General features: G+C 38.6%; 1 protein-coding gene across 8 annotated transcripts in view; it reads right to left on the bottom strand.

Moving 5' to 3' along the window:
• Positions 1-704: 704 nt before the first annotated feature.
• The window catches only part of MSH3 (mutS homolog 3), a 185,272-nt gene continuing 158,043 nt past the window's right edge, over positions 705-27,933 (bottom strand). For 3 of the 8 annotated variants that reach the window (XM_077866524.1, XM_077866521.1, XM_077866550.1), the window contains 4 exons: positions 15,865-16,051; positions 11,453-11,582; positions 4,212-4,380; positions 705-1,436 (listed from right to left, as the gene is read on the bottom strand). In XM_077866524.1, coding sequence (XP_077722650.1) covers positions 1,328-1,436; positions 4,212-4,380; positions 11,453-11,582; positions 15,865-16,051 — 595 coding nt within the window. In that variant the 3' untranslated portion in view covers positions 705-1,327. Of the gene's footprint in view, positions 1,437-4,210; positions 4,381-6,129; positions 6,200-7,086; positions 7,177-8,387; positions 8,520-11,452; positions 11,583-15,864; positions 16,052-27,933 lie in introns of those variants that run through there. The other 5 variants (XR_013362104.1, XR_013362096.1, XR_013362092.1 and 2 more) reach the window with 5 other exon arrangements.

Genomic DNA, 27,933 nt, shown 5'->3' on the forward strand with positions numbered 1-27,933 from the left:
ACATTTATAATCATATAGAGTATTAAAACACTATTTAAAAAGTATTGGTCTTTTTAAAATTTAGATAGTAAATTCCAATAATTACTCTATTTTCAGACACTCTTGAGAATTTCACTGTGTTGGTACTTCAGAAGGATCATGGAATCAATCAAGTGGTATCATACCCTTAACTTCAAAAAGGCTAGGAATCAAAGGGCTACAATGTGAGTGATTCGAAAGCACAGCAACCAACCACCCTTCAACTTGGGAGATGGTACTGACCTCTGTGTCCAGGGGTTAGGATCACTAGAGGAAATAAACTACAGGAGTTGGAAATATGTCCATCATATGTGTGGAGGACATTTAACAAGCAGGAATACCAAACGGGTGGGGGAGAGCCTTTGTGTAAATTAACAATTTTACAAACAGAAAACACATACATATGAGAAGCCAGGCTGTAAGTGCTGTAAAAGCCTCAGGGACACAGATGAACATAAGTCAACCTAAAAATGCAGGAGGGAGTGTTGTTAACTATCAACAAAACTGTGTACTTTGATACCAGGGAGATCATACATTTTCTATACTGATTAACAGAAAGGTCCAAAATAAATGAGTTCAGTTTTGTAAATTTGGTAGGAACAGCAACCTCCGTTCCATAATTAAGCCTAAAAAAAGGCAACTGCCAGATAGTTGAAAAACCCAAAATTCAACAAGGAAAAAGATCATTATTTATAGCAAGTATTCATTAATGTTTATTACCTGAATCACAAATAATTTCATCCAATAATTTTTAAACTGCTTAAAACTGTGACAGTATTTTTTTCAAATTTCATATGCTCTTATTCCTTCCATGCTCTACTTTTAAAAGCCTGATAATCTTTTCTATTTCTTATCAAAATTTCTTATGCTTATAGTGAATAAACTGGTGGCATTATAAAATTACTTTAGTTCAAATGAAAAGGTATATTTCTGCTAGACCTCTCACCCAGGTGCAAATTAATCTGAACTGGAACAAGTAAATATGAATCAGATTTTTCTATCACTCTCTAAAAGTTCATGTTTGGGCTTCATTTAGGAGGCCAGATTTTATGTAAGCTTACTATTCATGAAGTCTTCTACTTAGAGAACAGAGGTCTTAATATTCAAAACTGTTGATACTCTTATAAAGTCAGGATGACAAGAACCTGAATAGTCTTTCTACACAAAGGGCTTGTTTCCAATAGGAATATACCATAGTTCTGATTTTATGCTCACATCACACAAAGATAGGCTGTTACGGAGAGTTGTTTTGTACAGGTGGTATTTTTAATTCTCCATGTTTTGTTAAAAAATGTAGTCTTCATTTTAATCAAGAAGAGAAGTCTGAAATTTCTTCCATTTCAAACTCGTCTGTCCATTTTTGCAGGTCTTTTCCATCACTTATCATCCATAACTTTGTAAAACACTTTAGCCTTTTCCTGGAGAGAAAAAAAAAAGATTTATTTTATAAATGAAATTGTTGGGGGACAATACATTTGGCTGAAAGCTACAAAAGGTCTATGACAGGCACCTGGATGGTGCAGTTGATTAAGCATCTGACTTTTGATTTTGGCTCAGGTTGTGATCTCAGGGTTGTGAGATCATGTCCCACGTTGGGCTCCATGCTAGGCACAGAGTTCTGCTTGAGATTCTCTCCCCTTCTGCCCTTCCTGCTTGCACACCTGCATGAACACACTCTCTCTCTCTCAAATAAATGTCTTTTTTTTTTTTTTTTTAACATCTATCACCTTAGAATACCAAGCAGGACTCTGTGGTTAGAAAGTTGTGCCAGAATCAGCCTTCTGGTGACACTGTTATAATCAAGGACTGAGGTTGCTGATTGCCACTACTACCTCCAAGGAGGAGAGAACCTAGCTTGTTTCCCTTCTAACTCAGGCTGTGTGTGCTCACAGGACGAAAAGTGAAACTGATTAATAAAGTAAAGCTAGCTAATGAAAGAGCAGAATGCCAACATAACACAGACTTATTTTTTCTGTAGAAGACCAAGCAGTTAAATGTTTAGGGTCTGGAGCCAGAGTATCTGAGTTCCAGTTATTGCTCCACCACTAACTAGTTATAGGACCCTGACGTCTTGGTTGATTTCCTACCCTTGCTTTGCCTCATTTCCCCAAACTACAATATGGGGTAACGACAGTACCTATGTCTCACAAGGTTATCATAAAGATTGAGATAATATATGTAAAGCCGTAAAAATAGTAACTAACACATTACCTATTGTATATAGTAATAGTAGTAACTAGAACAATGACTGCATAGACTTATCACAAATTCACATAAATTTACAAAATCCCTTTGGTTCCTTTGATCTCGTCAATGGAATTAATGTGATAAGCACTACTTCCAGTAAAAAGGCAAAAATAATGAATATAGTGTCCTAATAAATGATCAGATTCTACCCCAATGCAATCTCTTCTGACAATTCTCTATCTTGTCAAGATTATAGATTTCAAAATGTCACACAGTAGTTAGAAGAGTTAAAATATCATAATCTGTGAATTATATAGGCTATACAGCAGCAAGAAGTATAAATGATATTTTATTGCTGTTTTGTATACACACACACACACACACACACACACACACACACCTTTGTAGTGAAGTTTTATTCTAGTTTCTCCAAGGAAAAAGAAAAATAATAATAAGATAACAAAAGAGGGTTTGTCTTTGGACTTTGTGAAAACTAAGGGCTTATCTTTAAACTCTCATAATAAATAATTACTTTTCTAATTTGGTATTGAGGAAATGATCCAAAAAAGAATGTCAACAGAGGAAACTACATGTCATTTATAGTAATCTAGCACTTTGGACTTGGTCAATGACCATTTACCACTGAAAAGTATAGAGTGTCAAGGTGGAGAACCACAAGAGGAAAAATGGAGAGGTTGGTCATACAACTGTAGTTCAGGATACAAGTTGGTAATTGTCTAACTAATATTAGGTATTACTATTTCAATATTAAAATTTGGTAATGATTTCCAGGACTAAAAATTTTTCTTATAGGATGGTGACCAAGATTTTCTCTTTGACCAACAATCTGTTCCCTTGTGGTCACATGGCTATCAATCAGGGCAGTAATGTCTTGCTCCAGGCATATCAGACTTCGTAGGGAGTGCAGGAATTGGCAGGAGATGGATGAGGAGATTATGTCATTTTATAATATAATCTTATGTTTGGGGGGGGAGGAGGTTGTAACTCACCATTTTTTAATATGATATTTTCCTAGGACTATCTTTCTTCCAAAGTATACTTCAGATTTATATTAAGATTAGTCAATACACTGACCACATACTGGCTGAGTGTCAAGAGTAAAAGGTAAATTCCATTCACATAGCATTCTAGGGTGACAAAAGGTAGTTTCAAGATTTATTTATTCATCTCGGAGGGAGGAGAGAGGGGCAGAGGCTGAGGGAGAGAGAGTCTTTAAGCAGACTCTGCACTGAGTGCGGAGTCTGACAGGGGACTTGATCTCAAAACCCTGAGACCATGATCTGAGCCAAAACCAAGAATCACTTAACCGACTGTGCAACACAGGTGCCCCAATAAAGCTGTTCTTCTTCTTCTTTTTAAGTAGGCTCCAGACTTTGCAGTGAGTGTGGAGTCTGACAGGGGGCTTGAACTCACAACCCTGAGATTAAGACCTGAGCTGAGATCAAGAGTCTGAAGCATCCGACGAAGCTCCCCGGGTGCCCCGAAGATGGTTCAGAATGAAAAACTTGCCACAAACAATCCCCAATAGAAGTGACACGAGGATATGGACTATGAGTACGTGGTTATATAATATTATTATTTTCTTTTATGTCCTGAAGAATTCTTAATTTCTGAATGCCATATGTGAGTAAAGGAAGTATTCTAAAGGTTTTAAATGTCATGGTTTCTTTTAGTAATTTGTTGTGTAACTGAACGTTTTAAGCAACTAACATGCTGGTACACAGTAAGGAGTTAACTTAGTTCTTTCGAAAAGGACTGAAAAACCAATTTAGCAACTTAACAGATAAAGATCTGACTAGAGAAGGCGGACTGAATTCACATGAGCTTTTCAAAGATCTGTTTTCATTTTATTTTAATTAAATGTTTCAGAATATTTGAAGAGATGCTTAAAGGTAAACCTGATGTTCATTTACGGGACACTCCTCTTCCTTGGACAAATTGGTAGGTTTTTTATAAATTAAAAAATGCAACACGATCATTCTGACCTTTTCATATTTACTAATCCTTCTAACTCTTTTGACTTGCTAGCTGCTTTCTTTAAAATTTCTCCAGGAACATCTGCTAGTTTAGCCACATTTAGTCCATAACTCCTTGCTGCAATTCCTCTGGTTATTTGATAAAGAAAAGTGACAAAATCAGGGACTGGTTCTTCACCTACAAAATAAAATAAATAAATTAAAAGGAGAAAAAGGAGATTAGGTCTGAAAGTTCAAAGTAGAAGATTAAATAAGACAGATAAGTTCTTACAACTTCACTCAATTAAAATTTACAATCTGAAAAAAAAAAAACAAAAAACAAAAACCACATTGTTCCTAATCACATTTTGGCTCTATTTATCAACTGTGCATATCTAGGAAAAGGGGAGATAATGTTTTGAAAATTTTCTTGGATTTAGGATCTTGTAGCTCACCTAAAAGTTTTTTTTGTTTTGTTTTGTTTTTTTAAGATTTTTGCTTTTAAGTTTTCTCTACACCCAACTTGGTGCTCAAACTTCCAACACTGAGATTAAGAGTTGCATACTCTACTGACTGAGCCAGCCATGTACCTCTTCCCTTCCACCTAATAGGATTTTTAGCATTGATTTGGTGTAAGGTAAAGATTTATTTTGTTTTCTGCTGCTTGCTAAAAAATTTCAATTGAGGGCAGCTCCGGTGGCTCAGTAGTTTAGCGCCGCCTTTGGCCCAGGGCATGATCCTGGAGACCCAGGATAGAGTCCCACATCGGGCTCCCTGCATGGAGCCTGCTTCTCCCTCTGCTTATGTGTCTCTAATGAATAAATAAATAAAATCTTAAAAAAAGGAAATTTCAATTGAACAGCTATTATCAGAAAAGGAATGATTCTGAATCACAATACAATTTTTCCTTTAAAAACAGACTAAAAAAGTGTTATTTCAGTGAATGTTACTGAACAGTGTTGTATGTAATAATACATTCTGTAAAGTAACACACATAAGAGATGTTTCTAAGAATGCTAAAAACAAAACACCACCAAAAAACACATAAGGAAATATAATATGTTGCACAGTTTAAATAAGAAGAGTGAGAAATTCTGGTTTATTAAATATACTGGGTTAACTAAGTTATATATATTCAAGCGGATGCTGTTCAGTTCCACTCAGCTCCCACTAGGACTAAAGGGTTTACTGCCTCAGCTGTCAGGAAGGTTGTCAGCCCAGTCTTCAGCTGAATCTCCTCTTTGGGAGTCACCTCAGCTTAAGAAGAGGTCTGCTGAGGTCATGTCCTGTCTTGAGCTGCCTGCATTGTGACTGGTTGCTACGGGAGTTTGTAGGCAGCTTTTTCCCTTTTTTTTTAGGTTTTTATTTATTTATTTGAGACCGAGAAAGAGAGAGTGAACACAAGCAGCAGAAAGGAGGGGAGTGGCAGAGGCAGAGGGAGAAGCAGACTCCCTGCTGAGCAGGGAGCCTGATGGGGGGCTCCATCCCAGAACCCCAGGATCACGACCTGAGCCAAAGGCAGACACTTAACTGACTGAGCCACCCAGATGCCCCCTGGTCGGCAGCTTCTAGAATGGCCACCAAAGACCCCTGTTTCCTGGTGTTAATGTCTGTGTCATTCTCTGCTCTTGAGTGTGGGCAGGACCTAGCAACGTGTTTCTAAAAAATAAAATATGGCAAAAATGATGTGTTGTCACTTCTGAGTTGAGATTACAAAACACTGTGACCTCTGTCCCAGGCACTTTCATTTTCTTGCTTACTTGCTCTGAGGGAAGCCAGTTACCATACCGTGGGCTGCCTTAGGAAGAAGCCCACATGGAAAGAAACAGGTCTCTGGCCAACAGCCACATGAGTGAACTTAGAAGTAGGTATTCTAAGGCTTGCCAGCAGCCACGTAAGAGGTCTGGAGAGTAAATTTCCCCAGTCAGACCTTAAAATGATGACTGACCTAGCCAATCTTGATTGTAGCTTTAGGAGAAACTGAGGTGGAACTGTCCATCTAAGCTGCCCCTTGATTCCTGACCCAGAGAAATGACAAGATGATAAGTATTTGTTATTTTAAGCTATATTTTGGGGTAATGTGTTACGCAACAATAGCTAATAAAGCATATAAAAGGGAGGTTCCCTCACCCGAAGTTGAGGTAACTCAAAAAGACCAATACCACCTCAGAGCTCTCTGTAGGGTTGGCTGAAGCTTATGACCACAACACAGCCTCATTCTACCCAGTCCTGCCCTCAGGTATTGATCACGAGAGCACTCTTAGTCAACAGCTGGCATAAAAATCTCAGAATCTGCTTCCTGGGGAACCTAGGCTATCATACAAACCCAGGCTGTCATCATACAAATGCATACACATGAACTAAAAACTTCTAAAGAATTGGGGTATAATGAAGCACAATAATAGAAAGACAAAGCTGCATACAGTTTAATCTTTGATAAATCTAAAGCACCTCAGGATTATGCAGCTTTTATAATGAAATTCAATCTAATTATACCGTGTTGCAAAAATACCCAAAATGAACCAGATTTCTCATGATTTCTGAGACTCTAATAAACTTATTATAAGTTTATCAAGAGCTTTTCCTCGTATGTCATTTGATAAATGTGTATGCTTTATTCTTTTATCAGCTAAAAACCAAAAAGCATAACTGAGAAAAAGGATAATGGAATTTTCTTTAACCTCCTCTAAGAATTCAGCAACAAATAACCCTTTTCTAAGGCGGGGTGTTGGAAGTGGGAGGTAGAAAGAATGCTGGCACTCTCAGGAATACAGACTAAAACTCACATTACAAAGCACTAAGAATACCTTTTGCCTCCAAATAAAACTCCAGGAACACAAAGAACAGGTGAAGAGGTGGGTGGAAAGACTGGGAAAGAAGTGTGGAGAAACCAGTGCCTGCTAACCTCGGTAATTTTTTGTTACTCTCTGATGCTCACATGACCAAAAATGAAGTGAAGAGCAGCAGGCAATCAGAAAAGCAATCTCTTCTCAACCTTCAGACAAAGAAACAGTCTTTATCACTTCAACGGGCTTAGTTCTAACTGATGTACCTACCTCCAGACTCTCCTCTCCTCTATAATTTAGCCTCCATGCTGTCTTTCTAAAAACAATTCATTCATCTGTCTGTCCATTTGTCATCCATCCATCCATCCTTCTATCCTTTTCTGAAAGCCCACTAATGCCACAAAACCACCTTAGTTAAAAATTGCTTCGCTGATGGCTTTTTTTGCTTTATATATATAACATATAGTATGTATACATAGCTATAGGACACTTTTTATATATAACTATAAAATATACCTATATCTATATAAATATATTTTATAGCTAAATTATATAAAATATTATATCGCTCTGCATAACTTAACATAGTACAAACAGTTGCTGAATTTGTCATCATATCCTGGTCTCCATGTAGTACTAATTATGGTAGTTCTCACACCATCAAGGTAAAATAATGTGACCACTCTTCTGTAATCACATTAGGGAGGTTTTTAATTTTTATTTTTCAAGATTTATTTATCTGTTTGAGAGAGAGAGTGTGTGCGCATGAGAGCACGTGCATGAGTGGGGTGTGGGAGGGGCTGAAAGTGAGCGAGAGAGACAATCTCAAGCAGACACCGTGTTGAGTGTGGAGCCTGACACGGAGCTTGAGCCCACCACCCATGAGATCACAACTTGAGCCGAAACCAAGAGTCAGATGCTCAACTGACAGACACCTAGGCACTATCCCCTCATATTAGGGAGTTTTTAAGAGTTATATTCTGCATCAGGACTGTCCCTCATCCCTCTTAGAGGGGAGAAGGGGAGAGAGTGTGAGTGTGTGTGTAATGGAAATGTGGAGACAGAGCCATATAGCAGAGAAGATGGTAACTAAAAGTTCTTGGTGAGGACTTATAAGCTATAACCAACCATTTCCTAGATGGATATTACTGAAAAACTTTTCTGACACTCAGAGTCAGAGAAAGTATTAATTCATGTTTCTGCTTGTTACAGGGGAACTAAGCAAAAGTTGTCTGAAAGCCAAACTTCTGTAGGTAGTTATTAAAGAAATATGTGCTGATCAAACAGTCTCTGAAGTCATTTTTGGGACTGATTCCTAACATTTTAGAGGTGGCTGAGGTTAGGTAACTTGTCCAAGATTTTATAGACTGGGATAGAATAAAGTACATGTTTCTTACTGCTGGTCTACTGCTTTACCTACCTCCATGGGAAATAGCATAGTATCTTAAAAGCCATCCAAAAGGTCTTTGGGGTGCTTGCCTGATGACCTATGCAGTGGCCTCTAATTCAGACAGCAGAGGATTTAGAGGTAATGGAAGAAACACAGATGTAGCTGGAATAACACGGAAGTAAGCAGATAATGCACCCGTGCTTCAAAATTCTGAGTGAAAATTATTTCCAACTAAAAATTCTAGCCCCAGCTAAATTATAAATCAAGTATGAAGGTATATTGGAGATGTTTTCATTCCTGCAAAATCTCAAAACTTTTACTTCCTTTAGTTAATATTATTAGTAGCCTATTCAAAATCTTTTCCAACCCTTAAGAAAACCCTGACTGTATATGGAATTAATTCACTGACCATTTAACTCCGGGGATAATGTCCTCATACCAAGCTCCAAAAGTTGATCTTGATTAATCTAGGCTGATCAAAGTCATCCCTGTCACTGTCACTTCTAGGAACTGGTTTAAGAGTGAGCATGTGGGACGCCTGGGTGGCTCAGTGATTGAGCATCTGCCTTTAGCTCAGGGCATGATCCCAGGTCCGGGGATCAAGTCCCACATCGGGCTCCCTGTGGAAGCCTGGTTCTCCCTCTATGTCTCTGCCTCTCTCTGTATCTCATGAGTAAATAAACAAAATCTTAAAAAAAAAAAAAAAAGTGAGCATGTGATTCAATTCTGAAAAGGAGATGAGACAATGATCAGATGCTAGTGAGCATCTGAGAAAAGTTCCCTGACCCTTAAGAAAGAGTCACAGAAAATGTTGATCCCTTTTTTCCCTTTGGACATTGTCAATTCTGGGTTTCATGCATGAAAGAGCTGCAGCCACCTTGTCGTAAGCCTCATTCTACTGAACAGGAAAATAAAATAAAATAAAGCCAGCAGGGCAGGAAGACCGAGCCTGGAGAGCTGCAAAGGAGAGGAGCCGAAGGCCACCCTTCCTCTGAGGTCCCTGTAATGTGAGATTATTTTATTTATTTTTAAAGATTTTACTTATTTATTCATGAAAGACATACAGAGAGAGAGGCAGAGACATAGGCAGAGGGAGGAGCAGGCTCCCTGCAAGGAGCCTGATGTGGGACCTGATCCTGGATCCTGGGATCATGCTCTGAGCCGAAGGCAGACGCTCACCCACTGAGCCACTCAGGCACCCCATGAGATTATTTATATTCTTATGTTGGAGCCCCTGTGAATTCACATGTCCTATTCCCTGCAAACAAATGGACAGAATGTGAGGTAAGAGAATTCCTAGGATGATGGTAAAGGTAGGTCTCAGGACAGTAGCTGTGCAGCAGGCCTAGGGAGGAACCAGTTCAAATGAGTAGGACAAAGGGCGCCAGGAGGAATGATTCCAGTGAGAAAAAGTGGAATCAGTAGTTCAATCACATGGAAAAATGTCTAGAGAGGTGTTTTACAGAGCTATTGGAGAGTATAGGGAGAGTCAGATACAGACTCAAATAAAAGAATGAAGTGAAAACAAAGCGATTGTTACCTTCACAAATACAAAAAACAAAAAAGTTGCGAAAGAAAGAAAATGCACTTGTCCTCATACCTGGCTTATGATTAAGCGATACTTACTGGCAGTCACAGTGAAAACTATGAAGAGGAATGAGACGGAAGGAAACTGGAATGAGTACACTGGGAGGTCAGAGCAGGAAAGGTTGAACACTCCCATCCAGCACAATGAGAAGCCAAGTAATAATGGGTCATGATGATGAACCAAGAGGTAGGCAGATAAGCCTATTATTTAGAGTATGGAAGAAAGCAATGAAAGAGCTGAAAGCAGCTGCCTTGGGACTGGATGGGGAGGAGGCATGGAGTGAAGGCACAGAAGCAGGGGTCTACTGCCTGTTAGCATGAGCCTTTTAGCATCACTTAATGTTTAAAATTATGTCTATGAATAAAAATTTTAATCCATAAGATAAAATGTCAGAACACTTACAGCTTAGTAGTCAGTTCACATAAACGCTTATCACTGACCCTTCCCTGCTGGTGAACTCTTGTTTATCCCACTGGGTCTTAGCTTATAAGCTCCTCCTGTCACTTTGGATGCAAATTAATAGACATGAAACTGCTTCCATGAGAGAATTTATGATGTGTTTTTCAAAACCGCATGGTGGTGAGAGGCAAGGATTGCCTAACATTACATTTATCTCAGGTCCAGTGCTTTGTTTTATTTGGGCCAGCTGCCTGATTTCTTTTTCAGGTCCATCTTTAGTACTTTTCCAAAATAACATTTGGACTCTGGAGTGTCTTGGGTAATGGATTTTCCATTATAGCACACCAACTGTGTAAACGATCACTGGCTCACAGGCTGGGAGCTTAAAAAAATTACTACTGAACAGGAAAATAAAATTATACTAAAACTGACTAAATTACTTATAGCACTTAAATTTATTTCTATTGGCTAATAGTGTTCTTTCCCATGAAATGTCTCATTCCTGTGACATTGGTAAACAGTGGAAAGGCTAGCAAAAATACTGTAGGTCCCATATACCAGTTCTAGCAGAGTAGAAAAGAATCTGTGAGCAAATCCTACAATTCCAGACTCAGTTCAGCCCTCACCCTGGTGCCCCATTCAGGCAAGCCACTTGACCTGAGATCCAGTTTCCCTGTCAAGTTAAGATAAAACATACATCCACTACAGAATAATGGGGATGATATTTGGGGAAATATATCAGACATTTTTAAAGATGACTAATATACTTGATTGTCAGGGCATTTTTCCCGAGACGAATCTAAGAGTAAAACCTACACATCCCCCTGATCCCATCTTTTTCTGGTAGAAAAATGAGTAAAGAAAGACCAGAGAAGCCCTCAGAGATGGCAAAAATAAATGTGAATTCTACTTGACCCTAAGCTTAGAGAAAATGAATTCAGACAAATGTCATTTATAATCAACATCCACAGCTTTATTTCTAACAAGCACTAAGTTCATGTACCCATGAATTTTGAGTTATCAAACATGAAAACCAACAACAACACAACAACAACAAAAAGAAAACCAACAACATTTAGTTTTATTTATTGTAAGCGGTATTTCATACCTGGATCCTCTTTGTTTTCATCCTCATTGACCAAGAATCCCATGTGATAATTTCCCACCTCTTGTAAGTAACTTTTTTCTAATTCACAAACTGGTGGATAATGGGTGACAAAGAGGGTTAAAGATTTCACCTAAAACAGTAAGACATAATAAATGTTATTTTATTTTTAAGTTTTACTTAAAACTTTTTCTTTTAAGTTCAAAGTTTCATAAACACTGCAAGAAAAGTACAATGAACATTCATATATTCTTTATCTAGACAATCAACTATTTTGCCAAAACACACATACACACACACACACACACAGTTTCTGAACCATTTGAGAATTGGAGATATGATAGTTCATCCCTAAATACCCAAACTTCTATCTTCTAATAACAAAAACATTCTTCTACTAACTAGAATAAAGTTATTATACTCAAGAAATTTAACATTGATATTATTACCGAACATTAATCCACAAATTTCCTTACCTGTCACAGTAATACTTTTTTTTATCTAAAGATTTTGTTAAAAAAAATAAAAATAAAGATTTTGTTTATTTATTCATGAGAGACACACACAGAGAGAGAGAGAGAAGAGAGAGGCAGAAACATAGGCAGAGGGAGAAGCAGGCTCCATGCAGGGAGCCTGATGTGGGACTTGATCATGGGACTCCAGGACCACTCCCTGAGCCGAAGGCAGATGCTCACTGCTAAGCCACCCAGGCATCACAGTAATATTTTTTTATATATGTTTTCCAATATTTAAAAAAAATCAAGGATCATGTATGCCATGCACTTGGTCATGTCTCTTTAGTCTTCCTCAATCTAAAGAAGAGTTCCCAGGGCAGCTCGGGTGGCTCAGTGGTTTAACACTGCCTTCAGCCCTGGGTGTGATCCTGGAGATTCAGGACTGAGTCCTACATAGGGCTCCCTGCATGGAGCCTGCTTCTCCGTCTGCCTGTGTCTCTGCCTCTCTCTCTCTGTGTCTCTCACGAATAAATAAATAAAATCTTTAAAATATATTTAAAAATAAATAAATAAAAGAGTTCCCAGCCTTTCTTTTTTGTCTTTAATGGTTTTGAAATATACAGGAGTCGTTCTGTATAATGTGCCTCAATTTGGATTTGGCTGTTTCCCCTAATAAGATTAAACCTTACTGCCAGAACCACTACATTTTTATGTACTCTTTTCATATCAGGAGGTACATGATATAAATCTGACCCATTATTGGGGAGGCTAAATTTGTTTATTTGGTTTACACAAGCACCCAGAAGATTTCTTCACTATAGTGACACCTTTCTCCTTCACAGTTAATAACTTGTGGGGTAATACTTTGATATTATGTGAATACCCTTTTATCCAACAATCTCCCATCTCAAAATTTTACCATCGTTGATCATCATTGCCTGAATCTGTTATTACTGTGGTAACTAGTAAATGTTGATTAAAAAAAATTCTCTCTGTATTTACTAGCTGGCATTCTGTAAAAATCAGCTTTCTTTTTCTCCACCCTACCCCCACCATTTTAAAATTTATATGTTTTGTTAGTATTAATATGGATTTATGGATTCTTTAATAAGTATTATTTTAAAGCACACATTAAGTATTCTAGAATCCCTTATTTATTTATTTATTTATTTATTTATTTATTTATTTATTTATTTATGATAGAGAGAGAGGGGCAGGGGGCAGAGACACAGGAGGAGGGAGAAGCAGGTTCCATGCAGGGAGCCCGACAAGGGACTTGATCCAGGATCACGCCCTGGGCCAAAGGCAGGCACTAAACCGCTGAGCCACCCAGGGATGCCCGAATCCCTAATTTCTTAAATCTTAAAAGAAGTTAACACCAAATCTTGGTCTAAAAATTAGTAGAAGGGGTGCCTGGGTGGCTCAGTTAAGTAGCCAATTCTTAATTTCAGCTCAAGTCAAACTCAGGGTCTTGGGATTGAGCCCCACACTGGGCTCCATGCTCAGTGGGGAGTATGCTTGATGAGTCTTTTTCCCCCTCCCCCTGCTCACATGTTCTCTCTATAATAAATAAATAAATCTTTTTAAAAAATAATAAAAATCAGAAGAGGGTAATTAAATCAAAGAACTTCAGTTTTGATTCATCTGCCATTCACCTCATTAAAAGTCAGAACATGTGCCTTCTCTCTTATAACAATTACAATAAACCTATTAAGGCAAGATTTCTTTGAAGAGCTGCTCTTAAAATCTGCTCTGAAGTATCTTTGGACCAGCTGTCTCCATGATGCCCCTTCCCTGAACTGACAGGCATTTCTCACCAGAAGACCAAAGGGTTTGGGTTACAACACTGCTCTCCTCAAGGCCACTTTCAGCTTGCAGCCACAATACACAGCCTCCTCATTCTTCCTCACTGCTATCACTTCCCCATCCCAGCAATCAAAAGACACCATGAAAATACAGATTTTCATCTATAAAAGGGATATTCTTGCTCCTGAAGAATCCTCTTCAATGACTTACCTCTAATATAAATTTTACCTAAAAATAACACTTTCTTCATTAACATTAAAACTCAAAAAAAAAAAAAAACCCCAGCTATAGAAGCAATGATAACATAAGTGACAAATTTAATTGTCATAATTTGTTCCTGAGGGTTCTTAAATGAATCTTTAAAATATTGCTAAAATCTTTAAAAAACTGTTTCTGGTAGTCAGCCTCTATCATGGCCCCAAAGTTCTTTACCTCCCAATGTTCATGCTCTTGAGCAGCCTCTTCTCACAGTGAATCAAGGCTCGCCCTTGTGCTCAAACGAGTATGATGGTAATGACTGTGGATTCTGAAGCTAGGTCATGAAATGCATTTTTGTCATCAATGCATAAAATACTTTGGCCTCTTGGAATGCTTCTTCTGGAGGAAGCCAGAAGCCACTCTGTAAGGCTATTCAAACAGCTCTATGGAGAGGTCCAAAGGAAAAAGGAAGTGAGAGCCCTGGCCAACTGCCAGCACTAATTTGCCAGCCAAAGGTGAGCCACACTGGGAGAGCATCCCCTGGCCCCAGTCAGGCCTTCAGATGACACCAGCCCTGGTTGACAACTTGAATGCAACCTTAGGAGAGAGTGTGAGCCAAAACCACCCAGCTAAGCTGCTCTTGAACTCCTTACCTCCAGGCACCATGAGAGATATAAAAGATGATTATTATTGTTTTAAGCCACTAAGTCTTGAGGTAATTTGTTATGCAGTCATAGTAACTGATCTGCAGCTATAGAGTAGGAAGAATGAAATCAAACTCAGAGGTGGCAAATTCAGTCTGTCACAATTTGTTCCTAAAGGCTCTTAATTCAATGTTTAAAATGTGCTTTGGAGGCAGTAACAGGACTTTATTGAACCTGTGGTATGTAGTTTCTACAATAATTAGAGAGATGTTCCTGAGCTCTTTTTGCAAATAAAGAGTTTTCTAAAGAAAAATGAAAAGTTATTTAAAGTGGAAAACATGCCATCATTAACTATATAATCTAATTAAAAGTTCAAACAAAAAACTGAAACCCACAGAAGTTTAAAGAGTTCATTTCTGCATTCTGTGTTATGCGAAGAAATAGGAGTAAAAAATATGTTTTTATTGGTTATGTAAGGAAGAGAGGAAGAAATGAAAATGGAGGAAAGACAAAAAGAAAAATGTTTTAAAAATGGAGAACAAAAAGAGAAAGAAAAACTGAAGAACAGATAAGGTTCGGGGCAAGTGCCAAGGAGACAGAAAGGAAGAGACCAGAATGAACAAAGGGGGAGTGTGTTAATAAAAGGGAGTGTTTGATGGAGATGACAGAAACTGAGACTTTAACACAAACAAAACTTCACACTGAGGTGCTCAGAACTGCACTCTGGAAAAAATAGATATGCACTGAAGGAGTGAAACAGAAAGACACAAAAACATGAGATCAAAGGCCTTCTATGGAGATCCTATAGGATACTACTGAAAAAAGAATTTCACAGGTACAAATGGCTCTGTCTCCTTTTTTGTTCTTTCCTTAAGGACTGGGTTGTAGGTGGGGAAGGGGTCCCTGCAATTAGTTTGCCAAGGGTATTAAGAAACAGATCTGGGGGTGTTATTCTGTATGTTGGTAAATTGAACACCAATAAAAAATTAATTTATTAAAAAAAAAGAAAAAAAGAAACAGATCTGGGTGGAAATACTGTCAGAGAGGCTTTATCATACTGACCACGTTTATTTTGCTTCAGCAAATGCAAAGACGACACATCAAAAAAATTAGAGAAATGAAAAAAAAAATTAGAGAAATGATGTAGGGCCAATCCATCTAAGTTTAATGTATAGAGTTTTAACAGTCGATTGAAGGTATAGGGTCATTTATAATAATTAAGGATAATTTTGAATATTGAGAAGCTGAGGCCAGAAAAACAATCCGTATACTATGCCCCATTCACATACAAAAAAGTGTGTAAGATACTCACATCTCTAATAAAATGCTCGAGTGTAGCATAAGCAATGGCAATTCCATCATGGGTGCTTGTCCCTCTTCCCAATTCATCCAGGATAACTAAGGACTGGGATGTTGCTTGTCTTATTATTTCTGCCGTGTCCATTAGTTCTTCCATAAAGGTACTCTGTCCTTTATATATGTTATCTGCAGCACCCATCCTACAAATAAGATGAAGACAACTTGATTTTTCCTCTGCATTTTATTAGGAAGCCACGTATTACTTTATGAACCATAAAGCATCCCTATGGGTCTATATACTTTGAGCCAATAATAGCTGAAATCATATTAAACAAAAGAAAATATGGGTAGCGCGGGTGGCTCAGCGGTTTAGTGCCGCCGTCAGCCCAGAGTGTGATCGTGGAGACCCGGGATAGAGTCCCAGGTCAGGCTCCCTGCATGGAGCCTGCTTCTCCCTCTGCCTGTGTTTCTGCCTCTCTCTGTGTGTGTCTCTCATGAATAAATAAAATCTTAAGAAAAGAAGAAAAAAAAGAAAATACGTGTTGGATATAAAAGAGTACCTAACATCTAAGTGCATCTTGTAGAAAGACTATGGATAGATTCTGAGGTATTAGACAGAGCTCCCCAAAAGTAGGGAAACCTCTGACCCTATCTTCTGAGCAATCATTCCAAGCCAAAGTTTTAGTATTCACAGGGAAAGATAATGCTTCTCTGTGTTTAAAAATTCATGAGTACTAGAAAATTATAGAACTAAAGGGTTTTTTTCTAGTATTTCTTTTTTTTAATTTATTTTTTATTTTTTTAAAGGTAGCCTGGTTAGATTGCACATTTTTTTTTAAAACTTCATTTATTTATTCATGAGAGACAGAGAGAGAGAGAGAAAGAGAGAGAGAGAGAGGTAGAGACACAAGCAGAAGGAGAAGCGGGATCCATGCAGGGAGCCCGACGTGGGACTTGATCCCGGGTCTCCAGGATCACGCCTTGGGCCGAAGGCGGCACTAAACCACTGAGCCACCCAGGCTGCCCTCCTTCTTTTTTTAAAAGAAAAAAAAATTATTTATTTATTCATGAGAGACACAGAGAGAGAGGCAGACACACACACAGGCAGAGGGAGGAACAGGCTTCCCACGAGGAGCCTGATGTGGGACTCAATTCCAGGACCCCAGGATTACGACCTGAGCCAAAGGCAGGTTGGCTCAATCCCAAGCCACCCAGGCACCCTCTAGTATTTCCTTAAGAAGATCTCACAGTGTATTACAAATTATAGTACCATGTTGAAATAATTTATTTATGTAAGCTAAAACTTTTTACTAGAATCATAGATGTTTAGTAATCTCAGACACCTTAATACAGGTTCCTAAAGTGAACTTCATGGAACACAGTTCTTAAGGGTGTCATGGCATGTGTGCAAAAGATGTAAGGATTTCTTTCTTCCCTGTAAGACTTCCAGGATCCTTTAATATTCTACTCGACATTGTGCATTTTTTAGAGAAAGATCTACTAGATTGTATTTCTCTAACTCATTTAACTGTGAACCCCTAAAACTCCCAGTGAACCCTGCGGCAATAATGGTCTGCAGAACACATTTAGGAAAATGCCTATTTAGTTCAAAAAGATCTGGGCAGCCCGGTGGCTCAGCAGTTTAGCGCCTGCCTTCAGCCCAGGGCGTGATCCTGGAGTCCCGGGATCGGGTCCCACGTCGGGCTCCCTGCATGGAGCCTGCTTCTCCCTCTGCCTGTGTTTCTGCCTCTGTGTGTGTGTGTGTGTGTCTCTCATGAATAAATAAATAAAATCTTAAAAAAAAAAAAAAGATTCTGAAGAAAAAAAGCAGGGAAGGGGGTAACAGGGGAGGGGCAGAGAAGCATAAAAGCAATACTCACTCAAGGTCATGCACTTAATAGCAAAACCTAGAAATCAGGTTTTCGACCCACTAACCAGCTTTGTGAGTTCTGGTTAACTACTTTCTCATCAAATATGTTCATCAATGTAGTTCTGCTATAATAATTCACATGACCTACAGCAGCATAATGTACCTTTTCTTTCTGGAGAAAATCATGGTGAAATCCAGCCTTAACCATTTCTGGGCTGGAGCCTTGCTTGTACTGGGCAGGGAAGATGGAGTACAACGTTTTCTCCACAGATCCATAGACCCTTAGGAGAATCAATATTATTTAGAAACTAACTCCATATATGATAAGTCTCCCTTAGATGGAGTTAGGTTTTACAGAAAGTGATTTAATTTTATCCATTTTAAAATCGGTAACTATAAGACCTAATTTCTGAAATGCTGCTAACTTATAACCCAGAATGCATTCTTTTCTCTTTTTTTAAAGGTTTTATTTCTTTATTCATAGAGACACAGAGAGAGAGAGAGGCAGAGACACAGGTCAAGGGAGAAGCCAGCTCCATGCAGGGAGCCTGACATGGGACTCAATCCCAGGTCTCCAGGATCAGGCCCTGGGCTGAAGGCAGAGCTAAACCACTGAGCCACCCGGGCTGCCCACCAGAATGCATTCTATTCATTCACAGCATTCTATAATACTGTTATTTATAGCAACTTTCAATGTTTATTAATATTTCCAAAAAAAAAAAAATTTCTCCTCACCACAAAGAAGGTTAAACTTTCCCATCTCTGAAACCACTCTGAATTCTTTACAATCGTAATGTTTGATCCCTATTTAACAAGGTTGCTTTTACTCCTGACAAGCTGCAAGCTGACAAAAAGAATGAATCTTTAGCTGGTAACAAAATGCTCTAATAAGGCAAATGTTGGGGGGAGGGTCTTTGATTCTCAAGAATTACAATAATAATGGACGCCTGGGTGGCTCAGTGGTTGAGTGTCTGCTTTTGGCTCAGAGCATGATCCCGGAGGAGTTCCAAGATAGAGTCCCAAATCGGGCTTCCTGTGTCTGCCTCCCTCTGTGTCTCTCATGAATAAATAAATAAAACCTTAAAAAAGAGAATTATGATAATAAGAAAGCACTAAAAAGGATTTTAATACAATAGTTTAAGTATTATACTTAAAGAGTTTTTTAGAAACCGTAGGGTAACAGAGTGGCCTGGCTAGAATTTCATGAACTGATGAACTGTAGGATGCTCTTGGGAAGATACTTTTAGGAAGATACACACACATACGTATAAACCATCTAGTATATGACAAGGGAGAGATTTCTAATCAGGAAGGGAGGAAAGGATGAATGATCAATCTACAAAAAACATGTCAGCTAACTGGTTATTTCAGAAAACAAAATAAAACAGATGTGTCCCTACTCAAACCGTATTCCAAAATAAAGGTATATGGATTTAAAAGCAAAGTTTAGTGTAAAAAAAAAAAAAATAAACATACCAAGAGGTATAAATGAAATTTAATCTCTGGATAGGTAGATAAGTGGCTTTATAAACTCAGCACCAAAATATGTGTAAAGCAAAAAACACAGGAAAAAGTTAAGGGCAAATCACAAACTGACATAAATATTTGCAACATGTATAAAAAAGGGTTAACCTTTCTAAAACAAAGACTCTCATAAAGCAAAACAAAATGGTGAACATTCCAACACACACAGGCAAAGGACAGAAAGAGTCAATTCACACACAAAAACTCATGAAAATATTCACATATTATGCAAGTTCAAACAGAATAAAATGCTGTTTTATATACCTTAATTAGCAAAGAGATGAAAAAGAGCAATGACATCTACCACTGTCAAGAGTATAGGGAAAAGGGTATTCTTTGATGAGATCAAGAGTTGTTACAGTCTCCCAAAGCACAATTTTGTGGTGTCTGTCAGAGATCATTCACCATCCACAAATTTCACTCTAGAAATTAACACTATGGAAATTATCACAGAGGTATGAAAAACGCATGTACAAATATATTTCTAAATGTTATCTAGTGAAAAACTGGAAAAATCAATTGCCTAGGGGGGAAAAAGTAACACTAGATGGAAAACTATGCAATCAGGAGAACTGGCAAAGTTGGAACCAATGACACTGGAAAATGGTCACAACAAATCATATGTGCAAACGCTGGGTAACCAAAAAGCATCTGGATGCAGTGGAGGAATGTGCTAGGGAAAGAGGCCTTCCCAGGTGCTGAGGAAGCACAGGCCAGTGCTGAGAACACCTGAAGTAGCGTTCCATTTAGATAGATGGTGGCGCAGCGGTTTGGCGCCTGCCTTTGGCCCAGGGCGCGATCCTGGAGACCCGGGATCGAATCCCACGTCGGGCTCCCGGTGCATGGAGCCTGCTTCTCCCCCTGCCTGTGTCTCTGCCTCTCTGTCTCTCTCTGTGTGACTATCATGAATAAATAAATAAAATCTTTAAAAAAAAAAAAAAAAAAAAAGAAAAACCTGAGGAGAATTGAGGAAAACTGACAGGAGGAAAGAGAACAGAGAACAGCCAACAAAACAAGTGCCATGGAGGAAATGAATAAAAATGTAACTCCCTAAAGAGAATTAAAACAAATAAAACCTCTAGTTGTACCCTCAAAAGATTAAGAACACCGCAGCCTTAAAATAAAACAGCCTACCAAAAAAAGGAACAGCTGGAGGACAAAAAATCTTGTAAATTAAAAATATGAATGCTGAAAAAACTCCTGGTATAGGCAGGATTAAAATTAGATACTGTGGAGGACCAAGATTTTAATCTGAAAGATAAATTCAAAAGATAGCTCTGAGCACAGTAAACAGATACAGAAATGAAAAATACACACAAATCATTTTAACAGAGGCCAGTTTCTGAGGGTGGTTCTGTCCAGTTAGTTAGGAAGGACAGAAGGCAGACACAACAAAAGTAGTAATATCATAGAAGAAATTATGGCTAAACTGAAGTAAGAGATGCATCTTTAGGGGCACCTGGGGGGCTCAGAGGTCAAGCGTCTGCCTTTGGCTCAGGTCATGATCCCGGGGTCCTGGGATCGAGTCCCGCATTGGGCTCCCCACAGGTTTCTCCCTCTGCCTGTGTCTCTGCCTCTGTGCGTGTGTGTCTCTCATTCATAAATAAATAAATAAATAAATAAATAAATAAATAAATAAATCCTTTAAAAACAAGACAAAACAGATGCATCTTCAAATGGAAAATTGCCACAAAAGGCCAAGATTAATAAGACATAAAAAACAAACTGGTAAAATTTAAGAAATGACAGAAATTTAAAAAAAAAATCCTGAAAACATCAGAGAGAGAGAGGAAAAAAAAATTAACAAAAGGATGAAACTAAGATGCTATCAAACTTCTTATAATGAATGCCAAACTAGAAGGGAGCAATTCCTTTACATCTAAAATCTGGGAGTTTATATTAATTTAAACTTTTTTTTTTTTAAGATTTTTATTTATTCATTCATGAGAGACACAGAGAGAGGGGGAGGCAGAGACACAGGCAGAGGGAGAAGCAGGCCCCATGCAGGAAGCCCGATGTGGGACTTGATCCCAGGACCCTGGGATCATGCCCTGGGCCGAAGGCAGGCGCTAAACCGCTGAGCCACCCAGGGATCCCCTCATTTAAACTTTTAAAACAGATATGAAGACAAAATAGAGCTTATCATACATTTTTAAGAACTCAGAAAATCTGCCACCCCGAATCCTCACAAACTGCTCAAAGAAAGAGATCAAACAGGGAAAACAGCATTCGAAAGAAAAATATGAGATATAGGGAATAACAAGTGAAAAAAGCTAGAAAGAAATGAGAATTTTAGACTGGGATGCTTAGGAGAGGCTCCTCTGACAATCTAACACCATAAGGATTATATACTTTTTGAACTCTCAAGTGAACGTGGATGGAACACATACATATATCCTAATAACATAAATGTTGACTATTGGGTCCTTCCATTTGTAAACTAGCCTTTGAAAAACAATGAGATCAGGGCATCTGGGTGCCTGACTCGCTTAAGTGTCTGCCTTCAGCTCAAGTCGTGATCCCAGGGTCCTGGGATGGAGCCCCACCCACATCAGGCTCTATGCTCAGCAGGGGGTCTGCTCCCCCCCCCCCCGCCCTCTGCCCTTCCTCCTGCTTGTTTTTTTTCTCTCTCAAATAAATAAAACTTTTTTTTTTTTTTAAGAAAAAGAATGAAATAATTACAGCAGGACAGGTGTTGAGACCTTTTGGACAGGTTAAAAGTAAAAATAGTTTTAAAAATGGGAAGGCTCATGGAATGATAAACGATTTCTTCATATTTGTAGTTCAACAGATACAGTCTAAAGTAAGTAAATCTAAAATTAGAGTGAAGAATATTCTACAGATATTGTAATGTCTAACTACCAGCAGAAGAAAACTGGGCCCCCTCGGAACAACTGCCTCCAGTGCACAGGGCTAGGGTTCGCACCAGAGGTGCTGAGGGTGTTGGGGAGAGCCTTTTAGTTTTCAGTTGTGTGCCCCTTGTACTGTCTGAGTTCCTTTCTACTGTGACAGGTGTTGCTTCTATAATTTAAAAAATGTTATGTCATTTTTATTAAAAACTACCTGTGCAGAAAAAAATATAAGTTATCAACATGTTTAGAGTTATTATCTCAGGGTGGGGGAATTACTGGTCATTTGCTGACCCTTTCTCTTCCTCCAAGCACCTGGCATAACATCTGGTACACGGATGGAGAATAATAAAATAATATTAAATCAGGTCTTCTTTCCCAACTGCAGTGGATTAAGACATGTAGGAAATATTGGTCTAACATGACTGCTAACAAGATTCTGTGCTTTTTAAGTGTTCATTTCATTACTACTATTGAGGTGCCTTTAGGAATCAGTTCAAAATAAAATAGTCAATAATTATATATACATATAAGTAGGTAATTTAAATTTACATTTAAAGAAGCAAATCACATTTTATACATAGAGATGTTCAGAAAGGTTGAGTTTTAGTCACTAGAGATAGGTGAATTCTTATTTTAGGCCTTAGGCCTTGAACATGAACTTTCTATATATCCACGTCTTGGCATTAAAAAATTAGCTGTCACATTGAAAAAGGAACTTCTAGCCTGTAAGATGGAGTGAAAACTTTTTTTTTTTTTTTTAGATTTTATCTATTTATTCATGAGAGTCATAGGCAGAGGGAGAAGCAGGCTCCATGCAGGGAGCCCAATGTGGGACTCAATCCTGGGACCCCAGGATCACGCCCTGGGCCAGAGGCAGGTGCTAAACCGCTGAGCCACCCAGGGATCCCTGGAGTGAAAACCTTTAAAAAGTCAGGCAATTTACAAATTATGTAATATAGCTAAATATGGTAGAAAAAGTAGTACCTTGAGGGAACAGGCCAACACTCTAGTACTGGCTTGGCCACTGAGTAAGTACCATGTCATCTTAACCAAGTTAGGTAACTTTCCTGTGTGGTCCTAGCTTCCTATCTGTGGAATGGGAGATTGGAATAGTAAACCTCTGTGGGCCCATCCTCTTCTCAAGTCCCACAATTTTCACGAATGTATTCAGTTATGCTCATAATGGTAAAGCAGAAAGTCCATTAGATTAAGTTTCAAATCCTGAATATCAACATCAACTTATTTAACTTGGGCAAATCCTGTAATTAAAACTTAACTTTTCAATTTAATTATTCCTGATAGTGACTGAAGCTCAAATGTGATAATGCATGTGAGAAACAGTGAACATTTTACTGTGTTCTGGGGACCCACCTGAGTGTTTCGTTTGAATTATCTCACTGATTCCTGACACACATGAGACAGACCTTTATCCCATTTACAGGTGGAGGAAACCGGTTTAGTACCAAAAGGCTAGTTAGTCATGGAGTCAGGATTCAATTCCAGGTCCGTATGATGCCAGAACGTACACTCTGACCACCTCGCTATACGTGCTGTAAGAGGCTGGAAGTATCTGTGGTAGACATGCAATAAGGTGACCCCAATGATCTCTGCATTCTGGTTTTCTTTTTTTTTTTTTTTTAATTTTTATTTATTTATGATAGGCACACAGTGAGAGAGAGAGAGGCAGAGACACAGGCAGAGGGAGAAGCAGGCTCCATGCACTGGGAGCCCGACATGGGATTCGATCCCGGGTCTCCAGGATCGCGCCCTGGGCCAAAGGCAGGTGCTAAACTGCTGCGCCACCCAGGGATCCCAGCATTCTGGTTTTCACCTCATTGTACAATTACATCTCCCCTGAGTGTGGGTGGGACCTATGACTTGCTTTTAACCAGCATAACACAGTGAAAGTGATGAGATTTTGCTCCCTAGACTATATGACATTATATGAGACTATGTCTTGCTTGCAGAATGACCCTAAGACCTTCTCCCTAACTTAGCCTTTGAAGAAGCATGCCATACTGGGAAAGGACCATGTGCAATGGATCTGTGAGTGGTCCCTAGGAGCTGAGAGCCATCCGTAGCCTACAGCCAGCAAGAAACCAGGGAGCTGGGTTCTAGCATCTCAAGGTGATGGATTCTGTTAACATCCGAACGAGCTTGAAAGTGGATCCATCTGCAGTTCAGCTCTGAGGACTTAGCTCTGGCCAACACCTTGACGCAGCTTGCAGAGAACCACCTAAACCAGACCTGAACTCATAAGCCACGGAAACTTTGAAATACTGTGCTGTTTCTTTTAGCTGCTGCATTTGTGACAATTTGTTACACAACTCAGAAAACTAATTCAATACCTTTGCTCTAGAAATATGAAAAATGAGAATTTGGTGTTCTCTTTGGATTCTTCTTGCTCCCGTAATCTACAACATCCAGTCCTCAGTACTCTTCTTTCAATCCTACTGACGTTTCACTAATTTATATTATTTGATCTGAGCTATTCCGATCACCTATCTTCACTTTCTCTAACAGCTATTCTATTTTTCACCTTACCACCAGACTCCTATTTTAAATCAACTGACTCACACTGAAATAAGTATTATAAGTCAGTCACAGAAGGACAAATACTGCCGGACTCCACTTATGTGAAGTTTCTAAAATAAACAAACTCATAGAAACGGAGAGTAGAATGGTGGTTGCCAGGGGCTGGAGTAGGGGGTGGGGAGAGAATGGGAGTTGTAATCAACGGGCGTACAGTTTCGGTTATGCAACTTGAGAAAGTTCTAGAGATCTGCCATACAACATTGTTCCTGTAGTCAAGAAAAATGCACTCTAACTTGAACACCTGTTAAGAAGGTAGACTTCATGCTAACTGTTCTTACCACTATAAAAGGATTTTTTGAGATCTATAATAAAGGAAAATAAGGTGTCTTAAACTGGACAACCACTTTTTAGGCAATGTCAGTTAGTAGCTGATAGTGTATCAATCAATTTAAAAGCTATGCACACTGTTTTCTTTTTTTTTATTTCAAGATACTTTATTTTCAAAACAGGTCACAACACTAAGCTTTTGGCCCATTCTGCCAACGTACAAGCTACAAACACTTGCTCAGCAGCTGAGGGGGCACTCCTTAGTAGCATGTTTGAAAATTGAATAAAAATCCATATAAAACAAATAGTCAAATAGTTTCCATAGGATGCACACTGTTTTCTAATCCTACCACTAATTATTGAGTCTAATCACTGACACCTGCTGCTTATGCATACAGACTAAATCCTATCCACAAGGCAGCAGGATGCGATAGTTACGTGTACGAATCCCAGGTACGCCACTACCAGCACACAGTGCTTCCATTTTCCCTATCAGTAAACAGTGACAATAAAAGTATTTGCTTTTCTACTTCTTACAATGGCTATGAGAAATAAGTTAGTTAGTATTTATAAATAAAAAAAAAAAAAAAAAAAAAAGACAACCACCAAGCTTACAATGGTTTCCTAATGCCTGGAAAAAAACCCTCTAAATTCCTAGCATGGTTTACAAGGCCTTCTGAATCTCTGTCCCTAAACCACTCTCTACTCTCTTCTCCTTCTGCCTCAAGATGCCATGTTGTTGCCACCTCGATTACGTTTGCTATCCCTGACATATGCCACGTAGCCCTGAAAACAGAAGAGCTTTTATCAGGATGTAATTCACAAATTACAAAATTCATCCTTTTAAAGTGTATTTATACATCAGTGGTTTTTAGTATATTTAGAGAATTGATACCACACACCTTTATCCCTCTATGTTTTCCCTTATTATTTCATCAGCCTGGAACAGTCTTCCTACACGATTGTTTTGCCTATGGTTCCTCTTCTTTTTTCTACAAACTGAAAGACTTGTTTTCCTTAAACTACACTAAGATGTTCAATCCATCCTGAACATGAACTTATCGAATCATGTTCCAGGGTTGTAAAACAACTTACCCAACCCAAATGAGTCAAGAGTAAACATCAATGTGAACGTCCAAATTTAAAGTTAACAAAGGACTATTTGTAGGAAAAGTTACAAGGAGTGAAAGGATTTAAACTACTGTTTTCCTCTGTGCTTCCATATAAATTAGGGTTATCCTTGTATACTGTTGCTGAGTTTATTCTGAAGTATAATGCATAAATCTAAGGAATATGAGAGAAACAGGGTTTTAATGGATATAAAAATTAATGTTTAATATTTTGATGGAAAATTTATTGTAATAATATGGTCCTTGGTAATTAAAAACTGGCATACAATCTTAACAGTATTCACCTGTATTTTCCACTCAGTTTTTTTTTTTTTTTAAGAGTTTATTTATTTATTCATGAGAGACACAGAGAGAGAGAGGCAGAGACACAGGCAGAGGGAGAAACAGGTTCCATGCAGGGAGCCCGATGTGAGACTTGATCCGGGTCTCCAGGATCACATCCTAAGCCAAAGGCAGGCACTAAACTGCTAAGCCACCCAGGGATCCCTCCATTCAGTTTTAAAACATTGCATTTAAAAGAGTAATTCTAATTTTTACTTTTCAAGATAACATCGTAAAAATGCATTTCTTATGCTAAATTTTTAGAATGGTAAAGTCAAATTCATGCAGAAGAAGTGTAAGTTTTAAAAATGCTATTTACTTTCTGCTTATCCAAACTATCCTTGCTAATATCTTCAAGTCTTTCCTGACAAGACTAAGAAATCACCCATTCTTCATCCTGACCTTCTTGAATTTCGTCACTGATGACCACCTAAGCATCAAAGCCCAAGTAGCCTCTCAGTCACTTTTGTTTAGATATTTATTTTATTTATTCATTCACTCATTCATTCAGAGAGAGAGAGAATGAGCAGGGGGAGAGACAGAAGGAGAGGAAGAGAAAGAATCTCAAACAGACTGCATGCTGAGCATGGAGTCCAACATGGGCTCAGTCCCATGACCCTGAGATCATGACCTGAGCCAAAATCATGAGTTGGATGCTTAACAGACTGAGCCACCTAGGAATCCCTCAGTCACCTTTTATCCAAAACCTTTGTTACAGTCACTGAACCTGTCCTACACGATTGTCTGCCTAGATGAGCTGCAGACACTAAAAGATGACCGCTCTAGATAGATTTACCTTCCCTTCCCCTAGTTCCCCCCCCCCCCACCCATGTTCACATTCCCTACAGAGAACTGGGTCACTTCTTTTGCCTATGGTTCCTTCCACTTTGATAGAAGGGAAGAGCCTGTAGGACAGCAAAGAATTTCCCATTAACAAGCCAATAAAGTAAAAAAAAAAAAAAAAAAAGGCTTGTTGCTGGCTAAGTTGGTAGTAATTGTTTTATACTCTCATTTTACAGATGAGGGAAAACGTGGTGAATTCGTGGCAGAGAAGAAAAAAATAGAGACCTTTGTGTTCCCAGCTTACAGCTGAATTACAGCTGAAGGAATATGAGAATATTCCAACGTGCCTCAAGGTATTAGTGGGCTTCTGTCCTTCAAGACCATGATTTTAGGGGATCTTAGATGTACTTTTATTATGCAATGGTCCTAACTCTATTATTAGGCCAGTGATTTTCGACTATCTTTTTAGCTGTTAAATCCCTTGCTCAAATGAGATTTCAGAGAAATTCACTACAGATTAGATAAAAGGAATGCTGATTTGGTCAAGACAGCACTATTAGGCCCCCCTTTCTTCATCTAGATGGGGCTCTGGGGGACTCTAAAGTCCCTGTACAACAGTCTGAAAGCCACTGCCTTAGCAGGCAACACATTTTCTATTACAATACTAGTCTTCCACAGCACATGATAAAGTAACAATGCTGCCTAGCAGACACTGAAAAAACCTTGTTAACCAGTCACTG

Source organism: Canis aureus, chromosome 2 (genome assembly GCF_053574225.1).
Source record: "Canis aureus isolate CA01 chromosome 2, VMU_Caureus_v.1.0, whole genome shotgun sequence".
Classification (NCBI taxonomy): domain Eukaryota; kingdom Metazoa; phylum Chordata; class Mammalia; order Carnivora; family Canidae; genus Canis; species Canis aureus.